This window comes from Oratosquilla oratoria, chromosome 21, assembly GCF_046742065.1.
Source record: "Oratosquilla oratoria isolate Oo_2021 chromosome 21, ASM4674206v1, whole genome shotgun sequence".
Classification (NCBI taxonomy): domain Eukaryota; kingdom Metazoa; phylum Arthropoda; class Malacostraca; order Stomatopoda; family Squillidae; genus Oratosquilla; species Oratosquilla oratoria.
Window position 1 is genome coordinate 27,584,746 of NC_134797.1, and position 12,702 is coordinate 27,597,447.

Below are 12,702 nucleotides of genomic sequence, written 5' to 3' on the forward strand. Positions count from 1 at the left end.
TATATTTATTAGTAATATTATTACTCGTGACGGTGACTATTACCAAGTTCAAATAGAAGCGACGGGTCAGGTCGCGGAGCCATGCATCAGTAGCGACCGTAGTAGTGCGTGTCTGGTCGGAAGGGGACCCCTGCCCCCCCGGTGGCCCCTCCGTCCTCCTTGGGGTACTCCTGAGGAAGGGAGGACGTGGGGTACTGGGGAAGGGCCAAGGCGCTTTCTTGAGGTGGCGGTGGAGGTGGAGGTGGAGGATATTCCTGACGGGGGTAGTCCCTCAAGCCCGGCAAAGGATGAAGGTGGTGGAGCGGATGGAACTCTGGGTACTCCAGGCGTGGAAGATCCGGCTTGAGGTATTCCTGAGGTGCGAACTCCCTATAAGTGTAGACCGGAGGCGGCAGTACACTAGAAAGATGGTCGAGGGAGGTATACACGTGAGGAGTGTGGCTTGGCAGGGTTGGGGTCGTCTCGCTCCGGATGTACTCCTCGCGGTCGTACTCCGTCCGCGGACTTTCCTGAATGGGAGGTGGATTGGGTGGGGCCTTGGAGTAGTCCTGTTGGTACTGCTCCTTTTCTGGCTCCGGCTCTTGATGGCGTTTGTCAGGTTGGCTGCTACTACGATCTGGCTTTTCTTTAGGTTCTGGCTGTGGCTGGCGGTTATTTTCTTGGCTGGTTTCCTGCTGTGGCTCACTCTGATCTTGAGGTTTGGGAGTCTCTTGTCGCCCTAGTCAGTACTGCTCATGATGCGGCACCGGCGGGGGAGGGGGCAACTGCTGGTGGTGGTGGTGTTGGGGCGCGGCAGGCACATGCTGCTGTTGCTGCTGTTGCTGCTGCTGCGGGGGTTGGGGCTGAGGTGGGGGCTGGGGGGGCTGCGTCTGCTGGTGATGCTGAGGAGGTGTGGGTGGCAGGACAGCCCCACCAGCTCCCGCCGAAGTGGGCTGGTGTTGAGACACAGGGTAGTGTTCAATGGTCATCTCCTGATGGAGGTAATCCTGGTGGGGCGGAGGGATGCCATCTTCGTACTTGCCCCGCTTGAAGCGCCCGTACAGAGACGAGTAGGGCAGGTTGAAGTGGATGGCCGCTTGGTTAATGGACATTTCGCCGCGGCCGACAGCGTCGAGAGCATCCTTCATGTCCTCCTCAGACCATGGCACTCCCTGTTAGGGAGACACGAAGGACGTTACTTGACAACATTTTAAGACGTAACACTTCCGCGTTATGTCACGAATTTCCAAACAACGACCCGGGTCGAGTTCGTAATGCTTACCTGGTATTTACTGAGCTCGATGCCCTCCCGTCTGCAGCGCCCGTACAGAGTTCCTGTTGGGATGCCATATTCCTGGGCAGCCTTCTGTACGCTCATGCCACCCCGAATGGATTCCAGAGCCTTGTTGAGGTCGTCGATGGACCACGATGGTTGGATGGCCGAGAAGGGAGAGGAGAGTTTTATGCCTTCCTTACGGGCGATCTTGTACAAGGTCGAGTTTGGGATGCCAAACTCCTTTGATGCCCTGCGGAAAACGAGATAGAAAAGAATAGCGTTGAGTAAAAACGTGCAGGTTAATACAGAGAATGCTATTATTGCATAAACATACAAATTAGCTCTAGTGTACAGCTAGGAAATGTTAAGAGAAAACACACACACACACACACACACATACAAAGCGGAGAACCCCCACCCCGTCCCCATTGCTTGCTTAGGTTAGTAAAATCAGCATTCCCTGAACGTTATGTAAATATACAAGTGCGCTCATGAAATAGTTGACATGTCCAACACCTACGCACGTATCAAATTCCGCGATGGCGAAGTTGCTGCGCTTCGAAAAATGTCGAGACTACCGTGGGAGACAGACGGAGAGAGAGAGAGACAGAAAAAATGAGGCAGTCGTGGCGGGAAAGGTCAGACGAGCCTGAACCTCGTAATTCTCAGAAAGAAACGGCGCTGACATTTCGTCATCTCGTCCCATTTTCGGCGCTGCGTCAAAGTACTGGATCGAGCATAACACGCCGTGCTAGACGACGATAGGAAAATCGGGACTGGAACTGGTACGATGTATTTGCACAGGAGCTGCACGAAGACCCAACGCACCGTTGTGCACTACACGAAATGAACTTTGGACAATTACAAACGGTTAGATTACAAGTTTTTACTTTTACAGGAATGGTAGTGAAGAAATCAAAGGACAAAGGGATAAAAAGGTTCTGATTAATTTTAGTTATTCATGACATCTCTGCGTTTTTGACAAAGCCTAATCTAACTTAACCTCGACGATCTTTTTGTCTTTTGCGTTCGTCAGTAAAACTAGGTCCCACCCGAACCCTGACGATAAACTGCCTCTCAATCCAAAACTTTACGCTCCGCCTATCTCTGTCTAACTGTTCAAAACAAGGTCCGTCTCTGGCTGCTCCGATATTTAAATACGTATTTGTCCTACCTAGCGCGCGTCCGGCACCAAACGGGGCAATGATGTTGTAAACACTTTGATAATGTAATCGATTACAGACATTTCCCCGTCCGAAGTTCCGTGACAGTTATCTGGCTTACCGTGCGCGTCTTCAAGTTAAACAATATAGATATCTAACCTCCCCCCCACACACACAAAGGGGGGCGGGGTTAGAAATGGGTGTAATAAGAAATCAATGTATCAGCACAGTGCACCAACCCAAAATAATTCGTATGTTATGCGTATGATACTAATACGTATAATACTAATAATAATAATTCGTATGTTATACGTATATGTGTGTGTGTATGATATGCGTATGTGTATGTTATACGTATAATAATAATTCGTATGTTATACGTATAATACTAATAATTCGTATAATACACGCGTATATATAAACTCAAAACGAGACTATTCCTATCAAATACTGGTCGTTCGAGGTCTCACAGCTGACGTTCACAAAAGTCGTACTCAGTTTGTAATATAGGCTTTCCCTCTCTCTCTCTTACCTGGCCGCAGTGGGAAGAACAATAGGGTTTCGTCTGTTCGCTGTGCGCTCATGTATAGACTAGAGGGTAGAGGACACATGATCTGTCCAAGGGAGATGGGTTGAAAAGGAAACCCAACACCAACGTTGAACGCGAAACAGGGAAAACAAGACAACATTTCACAAACCGAGCACAAACCCCTGTTCACAATAGGAAATCGGATCCGTCCATGTACAGACCCGGAAAGTGTCGTGGACAGACTTTGGCTCGCGTGAACAATTCGAAAAACCACGACGGCGACCTTAGGATGTGTAAGCAGTTGAACGGAGCTTTTCGTATGTCGTCGCTCACAAGCACCATAAATAATTTTGGGAGACACTTTATATATTGAAGTGACTGCTGGCTAAAATGGTGTGATGGAGGAGTGGGGGGGGTTTGCTGGACATATTGATAAAATGAGGACGGTAAACAACGGCAAAGGAGGAGGATGGGACGAGTCGTTGTTGGCTTTTTGATAAGAACATGGCCTCAGATTCCAGGGATATTTGGTTATTCAGAACACACCCTGGGTTCCATTTCTCGTCAACATATCGTCTACAGCGAATCCTAGCAATACCGATAAAGAAATATCGCCATATTAAAGGGACCGGGGGAGGTCTGTCAAAAACGCAGCACGGTTAACTCCAATCCCACTCAAGTGGAACGAGTCTCGATCCAAATCCCCGATCGTCGTTTCGGTCCCGCAGACTTAAGAAAATCAGGAGAGAGGACAATTCAACTTCGATGGTTGACAAGTTCCACACCTTCCACTAACGTAAGTGACACGTTGACATACACCTGAAACCACCTCACACCGGTGACGTCACCAAGATCTCCCGAGGACGTTTGGTGCCCCCCCCCCCCGGATATTCTCTCCATCGTTCGAACCGACTCTGCTCTCCTCACACACGACCACAACATAAAGGGGGTGAAGGGACCTCGGGGTGGCAATCTGTTTCTTTTGTAACTCCAGAGTCGCAATCCACCGACAATGTGGGACAACAACAAACGCGTATTACCAGTGGACTCGGAAATTTGCCTTAGGAAGAGAGGCTTAGGGACCTAACTTACACTCTCTGGAAAGATGCAGATTGCGGGGTGATCTAATAGGGGTGTTCAAGTGGATCAAAGGCTTGAACAAGGGTGATGCAAACAAGGTCATCATAATAAAACAAAAGGCAGGACTCGCAGTAATGGATTTAAACTGGACAAATTTAGATTTAAGAAGGAAATGGGCAAGAATTGGTTTACTAATAGGGTGGTCGACAACCATGTAGTAAGCGCTGAAACTATCAGTTGTTTTAAGAAACGATTAGACAACTTTATGGGTGGGGATGGATACGGAGCTGCCTAGTGTAGGTCTTATGGTCTCTCCCAGTCTCCTTCATTCTTATGTTCTTATTGGACTCAAATTTCCTGCCGAGTCGATTACTTGTACGAGTTAAAGTTTTCACGGCGAAACGAACGCCTGTATTCGGCTTCGTCATTTATACACTGAAAGTTTCAAAGGCCCTCGATCAGCATCTGCACGCATAATTCATGCTCACTGGAGTCGTCCGTTATCGCTCTGTTCAAACCTCAATAGTTTCATTACCCCGGGATGAGAAGCTATACACGTATATCTTTTGGCTAATGCCAAGCGATTTTCTTCGGTTGCGGGTCCAACATGATCTAAAACAAAGGCCCCCAGAACCTTTTTGTCCCCAAGTTCGTCCTTCAGCTGAATAAACTAGTTTGGTGTCCGCCATAACAAAGCCTAAAACGTGTATCACAATTTCAAAGAGGACATGGATTCACTTGTAGTTCAACTCCTTTCACCCGTGCGATGGCGTCACTGAAGGGACGCATCAAAGTGTTGGGTCACAGTACCCATGGACGTCCCACAGTGTCCTGCACGGGTCATGGTGGAACAGTGGATGGCGCACCCGGCTCATGACCCACGGGGTGTCTTGTGTTCGTTATTCAAAGTAGGCCAGTGGTACTGTCAACAATACACTCTCCTGTACTGCCAACATCAACCAGGGAGCCTTGGATACTTAGTATACCCGCCTCCCAAATGACAAATGTTCCTTTCATAAGAACTGATGTGAAGCTGTCGATGCTGAGGCAGAGGGGTCGTACGAATTAGGAGGAAGGGGGGCGAATAATGACCTAATTGCCAATGGAAATGAAACTGACAACAAACGTCACCACGCGAAAAAAAAAGCATCTTCAGTTCTACTAGTTGGAGGAAAAAAAAACACGTAATCAGCTTACCACCGTCCCATCGTATCAAATTATGCGTCTCCTAACCAGGGCCTCCCTCCCACGAGGGTATGAGAGGAGGAGGGAGGGGGGGGGGTGAGGTTGAGCGAATTAAACCGATTAAGATGGGGTTGAATCGAGTGGTAACGAATGGCGACCATCCCCTACCCCCCCTACCCCACCTCCAAGCCTCATGACCGCTCAAAGCACGTTGCAGAGAGATTCTTCGTTCGGTTCTTCGCTGTGCTGGCACCTGCCAGTGAACGAAGCTACTTCCCCGTGAGAACAGAATGATGTGTATAGATTTTTAAAATCTGAACTTCCGTCACTAGAAAACGAGTGATCTGTCTCAAAGAACTATTTGTTCCAGCTTGTCTTTTGTAGTCTGAACATGTAACAAATCCTATTGTTCGAGGATGTCTTTTGTAATCAAAGCAGCTTGCAACGGGGTCTAAAACATTTTGTTGTTGTCACAGAAATGAGATACTTATTTGTCGATGACTGGTGCCAATGTCTGATAATTTCTTATAAAATAATAATAATAATGATAATAACATTATCACTCCAGTTCTTCTCATTGTGTAACTCCATTAGGCACTCGGGTCTTAAATCCCATTCTCTATTGTTTACAACCATTATACCAATAATCTAGAGAATTTACCAAGATCTAGTTGGATTCTGATAGTGCCACTGGTCATCCCACTCCCCCTTTTTTTGTGTACGAGCTGATTTAATCCTTCATTACGATAACTTGTATGCAATGCAAATGTTATTTGCCCCCGCAAGGAAAGCTGGGGGGAACGGTGTGTAAAGTTCCAGTTTTCAGTTCTGCCGTGAAGAAAGAGAATTGCATTGTAACACTTTATCCGACGCTGGGGGCTGCTAGCTAACACATGAAATAAGTTATCCTCGGTTTTTATTCTATTTTTTATTTTGTGTGTGTGTGTCCTGTATACATTAAACTCGCACACAATTTCTTCGGCGATTGTTGTTTGAAGCATTTCTTTAAAGTGGTGCTCTATTTGTCAATTGTTTTCCTAATTTCTTCACATGTACCATGCGATCAAGACTTCCACGAGCGTCTTGCCCGAAATTCTTTGTCATCCTCGATATTCAGCGGCCCTATAACTTCGACAACATAGTTTAGAGGGACTGGTTTGTTGATTGTGGCTGGTTGGAGGCACGTTCTATGGTCAGATTAGAGGAATAATTGAGGAATAGTGTGGGTTTATAAGAGGGCCACATACTTGTGGTAAGACGGGCAAAAAGTAGCTAAGGACGAGGAAGTATTGTGGACGTTCGTGGACTAGGAGAAAGCTTATGACACAGTTGTGAATAGGGGAAATACGCTGAAAGCGGTCGAAACTACTTGTACGTAATTGTATATCGTCGCTAATAACCTGCGTTCCTATCATTGGGGACTATATATAGGTCCAAAGAAGATAAAGGAGAGGTTTAATGAGGGAAGCAGAAAGGAGCGGAGGATATACAACTAAGCGAGAATGTTGCGTGAGTGAACCGCACGGGTGTCAATGAAGTCCCAAAGATATTGACGGCATAAAACTTGTGAAATCTATATCCCATATGGGAAGTTTTTACACGAGTAGGAGAACATGTTTGAGGGTCAAAAATGGGGGAACTTGATGGTTTGTGAAGTGAATTTAGTTATGACTGTGTGATGTTATGGCTGTTTCATGTCTATATGGTCAGAGTGGCAAGGGTAATACATCCGAGGATGCTTGGTAGAATTTTGGAATTGGTGGGTGAAAATTGTAGAATATGAAGAGAAATACATTATACTAGATGTGTCTGATTTTAAGCAGAGACTGAAGGAGTTGGTGACAGAGTCTGGCAGGGTGTGTGAGAAATGTTACGAGAGACTAGATAAAAATAAGTTATGTAGTAAATGCTGGTGGTGGTGCGCTGAATGCATTTGTGAATGGAGAGTTGTTTGTAAAGTGGAATTTTACGTACGAGGTCTCATGTAGTGGTCGGATTTAACTTGAGTAAAGGACACCAAGTGACGAGGTATTTATTTGAGAGTAAGTAGAAAAAGAAGACTGTATCCAGGATGCTGTAAGGCTTGGGATGTGAGAGGCTGAAATGAACTGACTGAATACATACGAGCTGGTGTTTGAGAATATGATAAGCGTCTCAAGAAAGAATAGCGAGAAATAACGGCTGTAGGAAGGAAGAGTTAGACTAACACGTTTAGGCAAATAGAAAGCATGAATAAGGAACGGGATGGATGAAAGAAATGAGAAGAGAGGAGCAAATGGAAGGGAGAAAAGTGTGAGATTGTGAATGGATGGCGTTGGCCAAAGGGGATGCTCCTGTCCCCGCTCCGTAGTGAATAGATGCGGAGATGGGCTCGTATGGTGAAATTGTGAAGAGTGGACCAAATGTGGTTGTTGATCCACATTGCAAACGGCGAGGCAGCTGTGCCTCGCTGCATCGCGTCTGACCCACGCAATGTGGGGATGGGCAGGCGACCCTTCATCCCCGAGGTGCCAAGATGAGAAGAGTACTTGTTGGTACTTTGTCCGCAGCAGACTAATTCATTTAACTGATGGGCGGACTATGAACTGAGCAAACGATTTTATGAAATATAATGTTTTCATGAATTGCGAGTTCAACGAGTTAAAAAAAATCGAGAAAAACGTTAAGTTTCAGAAAATAAAATTTGAGAATTAACCTTGGAATTGAGTAGGATAACTGTTCATCGTTTGGCGAGCCAATAGCTGTGCTTCAACAGGTTGCAGGTAGAGATTGGGATTTAGGTACAAGATTTCGTTATCTATTTTAAATGATAATAACTATGATACTTTTGGATGCATTAGTCGTTCCTTGATACTAATTTGCACTGTTTTTTCTTCGAATTCGTTGAATTGATGCTATAATGGAAATAAATCGAGAACAGGCGTATTTTACACGATTTATTGTCGATTTCATGCTGGGCTTAGTATTTCTCGACAAAGGAGCATCATCTGGAGATGGTGAGGTTTTAATCCAAACCGTTGACCTTTTCTTGGGAACTGAGCGCAGGTGTTCTGTGCGTTTACCAAGTTCTTGTTACAGCCGGAAAAAAGTTTAGGACTTGAAGCTCATCTTCGGCTTAACGTTCATATATTTATGTCAAAATTGGATTATTTTCATTCACTACTCACACATTGACCAAATTCTTTTCATAGCAGAAAAACGTTAAGACCAAATTCTTTTTATAGCAGAAAAACGTTAAGACCAAATTCTTTTTATAGCAGAAAAACTTTAAGGCTTACCGTTCGTAATTGTTTTCAAAATTATACATACATACACCAAAGGCTTTTTTTTTTCCCTTACACGGGAGGTAACCATTTATCAAAATTTGATTTATTTTTTAATTTACTACGCACACATCAAGTTCTTGTTACAGAAGAAAAACTTTTAGGATTTACAGTTTATCTTCGGTTTACCGAAGTCTTCTGATACACCTATCACTATCAAAGTTACGCGATAATACAGGGGGATTTAAAAAAAAAGACGATTAAAAAACAACAATACCAAGTGAATATCGCTGACAAATCATAAAGAATCCCAAATAATTCTATAGTTACATTAGAGATTAAAAAAAATCAAAAGGATCACATTGGCCCACTATTATCTGCTGACGATCAACTTGGAATATTCGAATGAAGGAATGTGTGACATTTTAAACAACTATTTTAGCTGTGTAATCGTAAGCACTTCGATGTGAAGTCCTAACTGAAGGGTGTGATAAATCTAGCGGAATCGAAAAAACTCTAAAGTTGATAAAATACCAGGGCCTGACGGTTGGCATCCAAGAATCTTAAAGGAAATGAAAAACGAGATTGTTGTTCCATAAGACATTATTTTAAAGAATTAAGATGTCCCAAGAGAATGGAAGTTAGCTTCCGTTACCCTCGTATTAAAAAGGGGCGGGAGCGACATAAAGAAACCAATGAGCATGACCTTTTCTTGGGCATGGAAACTGACATCAAAGATGCTAATCGAATACTAGAAAGTAACTGTTTAATAAATGATAGCAGCCAGTATGGATTCAGACGCGTTCTTGCGTGACTAACCTACCCGAATTCTACAACAAAGTCATCTCAAATTATGACAAAAGATTATACATGGACTTTGTAAAAGCTGTCGCACGAAAGACTACTAGCTAAAGTAGGCTCCCACGGAATAAGTGATAACCTATTAAGATGGAGTAACTGGTTAAACGGTAGTAAACAAAATTGTAAACTGCAAAACTTGTAGATGGAAAATGTTACGAGTGGAGTTCCTCAGGGTTCTATTCTTGGGCAACTTCTATTCATAGTATACATAAATGATGTAGGCCACGGACTGAAATTTAGTCTCCAAATTTGCTGATGATACAATAACGTGCAGAATGACAAATGGTCACTTAAGCCAATTAGATATTCAAGAAGATTTAGATAAACTACAACAATGGTCGGTAAGGTGGCTAATGAAATTAACCCAAATAAATGTAAGATTGTGCACGTGGGTAAAAATATACAAATAAGTACGATTACAAGTCATTAGGAAATTCGTTAACAAAATTGGCCAGTGAAAAAGATCTCGGCGTAATTATCAGCAATGATCTCAAATAATCGAAGTATTGTATTTCCGCCTCGGAGAAAGCAAATAATACTCTAGAACTGCACGATCTTTTAATTTCAAATGTTCTTCCGTCATTAAGCTATAAATCATTAGTTCGCCCAACATTTGGAATACTCTTTCCATTTGGCCACAGAAGCTCATTAAAGTCATTGACAGATTAGAAAAAGTACAACGGCGAGCCACAAAACTGATTACAAATATCAGAAATCAATCAAACGAAAATCGACTAAAACATATGAGTCTATTTTCCCTAAAAAGGCGTAGATTCAGGGATGATCAGCATCAAAAGTGACGAAAATTTAACACATAATGCGAATCGGACAAGAAATTGGTCTCGAACTGTCAGGAAGTAGATTTAATTTGGAAGTGGGAGGAACTTCGCCAACCTTGTAGTAAATGAATACAGAGACAACTCGAAGCGAAGCTCGAAGCGAATCCATTGGATAAACAACCTAAAACGTTTAGTATTTACAATTTATCTTCGGTTACCCGTTCATTGATTTATATCAAAATTGCATTTTCTTTTTTAAATCGCCATTCACACATTTATAAAGTTCTTGTTACAGTAAGGGTTTTAGGATTTGTAGTTCATGTTCTTCAAAAATAGAACGAGAAAATTAATGTATGCTCCCACATTTTATTCCCCCTCCAAGTATTCGATTTTGATTTATTGAATTTGCACAAAGTTGTACATGATTTAATTTTTTATCCTATGATATTCACCATTAATTATGGGTTCTCTGCTCGCATAATTTATCCAGCTATTTCCGCATACAGTCTCGCAAAGACAATTCTTTGGTGGTCGTAACGGTACGTTTATTCGTAATTCCAGTCCATTACTGCTGATTTTCCATTACAATCCATGTACATAACCCATTGAAACTGATTTCCTAAAAATTCTGTGGCTGTTATTCCATGGCCAATAACAATCAGGGATTTTCCAGTGGCAGGCATTCTGGCTTTGATCATGGGTTACTTGGTTTTGGGGAAAAATAAAATAAACGAATAACAGGATTCTTGTCCGCAAACCTACTCTCAGTGGGGACTTCAAAATGATAAGCAGTGATAAGAGCAATCCATGAAGCTTGGCCAGTCACCAAAATCCTGTACAACCGACACCGAAATTATATCGTTATTACTTTAACACATCTCGATGGGATGTGTGTGTGTGTGTGTGTATGTATGTGTGAGACTCACCATGGTCATGGATCACGTGTTGGACAACTATTTCCCTCCCAGAAGAGAGCTTGGAGCGCGTATATGGCCGATTTATGAGTAATGTTATGACCTTACACGTACACACATACCCAACTCCCCGCCCACGAGTTGGAAGAACGACCCGCAGCGCAGCAATACTGAAATTATTTCAGCCCCGGGCTGGATTCGAACCCGGACCGCCGTAGTGGTGTGTGTGTGTGTATGTGTATGTGTATGTGTGTGTGTGTGTCGGAGGGGGGGGAGTTGAGGGTTAAGAACTGACTGATGGTGAGCCCTGAAGAGCACGGCCCCGGATACCGTCGGGGGGGGGGGGGGCTGCACAAGTAGTTGTTGGGAGGCTGTGCGCGGGTGTTGTCCCCAAAGGATTGTCTCCCGTGCACATGACCCAAACAGGAATTAAACCTACGAAATAGGATTGAAGAGCTTCTCGGTTTTCCTACTCGACGGTGGTCGTCCGTCCGTCTATCCGTGACGGCGGACTGTTTTCCCGCTATTCTCCCTCGCCCCAACCCCAACTGCAATAAACGTTGCTCCGCTGTTTTTTTTTTTTTCTCCACTTCCAAGTGCCACAGCATGATGACGGCTATGCTCACCGCGAGTGTGCACGGGATGACGCGAGCCACGCCGGAGGAGCCAGATGGAAAAAATGGCCTCGGCAATCTGGGTCTTGACAAGGGGAACAGACATTCGCAACATTCTTGTTCCTCTAATGCCAACTGATTTTAGTCGCCCGAGGGTTGGACTCGGGCCAAAACGGAGGGTCGATCCTTCCTTAGTCCTGTTCCCAGCCGACTAAAATAGGTTGGCACTATGGGGCACTAAATGTACGACGTGCAAGTGGGGTCCAGAAGTTGGTATAACAGTTACTGCCATCTTTATTATCACTATCATAGTTCTTGTTTATTTTAACTTATTGCGACGCTACAGATCAAATCTGCCGCCTAAACGCCCCCTTCCCCTCCTCAACCGCGCGTGGGTTTCGTTCAGCTCCGTCCAGTTTTCCTCTCTCCCCTTTCGAGTGCCGGACAGCCAGCACGCACGCACGTGCGCGCATACACACACACACATGGGTTTCATATACTGAACTCCAACGTGCTGTATTGCGTGCTCCGGCACAGTCTGCCTGCCTGCTTGCTTGTCTGCATGCATGCATGCATCCCTGGCTCCTTCGCATCCTATCACGGCCAAGAGGCGGCGGTGTCAAGTGCATAATTGCGTTCCCCCACCCCGGCAGATTGGCTACTCCAGTTGGTTGGCCTAAAAGACTTTTGCAGCGGTGAAACGCGCAACCTACGCAAAGACGAGGGAACGGGGGAAGCGGCATTTGAGGCTTAGCGAGGGATGGGTGGTCGAGGTAGGGGGGGGGCGGGGGTTAGTGTGTGTGTGGGTGGGGTATGGGGGAGCTGGAGTTAGGGGGAAGTCCGAGTGTGTCTCGCCATGGCGGGAGCGGCAGCGGCAGCGGCGGTAGTAGCAGCAGCAGCAGCGGCCGCAGCAGCAGCAGCAGCAGCAGCAGCAGAGCCGGGAGTTACCTCGTCTCGTTGCTGATATTGTTGCATCGATCGACTCCAACAGCTCCTACTGCCATTGCTGCTCATTGTCATCCGCAGTAATATGTCCCGCCTCCTCTCGAGCCACTTGCC

The 12,702-nt window shown here is 44.9% G+C and overlaps 1 protein-coding gene across 7 annotated transcripts in view; it reads right to left on the reverse strand.

Moving 5' to 3' along the window:
• Positions 1–711: 711 nt before the first annotated feature.
• Positions 712–12,702, reverse strand: part of LOC143036810 (uncharacterized) — a 96,232-nt gene continuing 84,241 nt past the window's right edge. For all 7 annotated transcript variants that reach the window (XM_076204582.1, XM_076204578.1, XM_076204580.1 and 4 more), the window contains 2 exons: positions 1,262–1,505; positions 712–1,151 (listed from right to left, as the gene is read on the reverse strand). In XM_076204582.1, the coding sequence (XP_076060697.1) occupies positions 723–1,151; positions 1,262–1,505 (673 nt within the window). In that variant the 3' untranslated portion in view covers positions 712–722. The remainder of the gene's footprint in view (positions 1,152–1,261; positions 1,506–12,702) is intronic.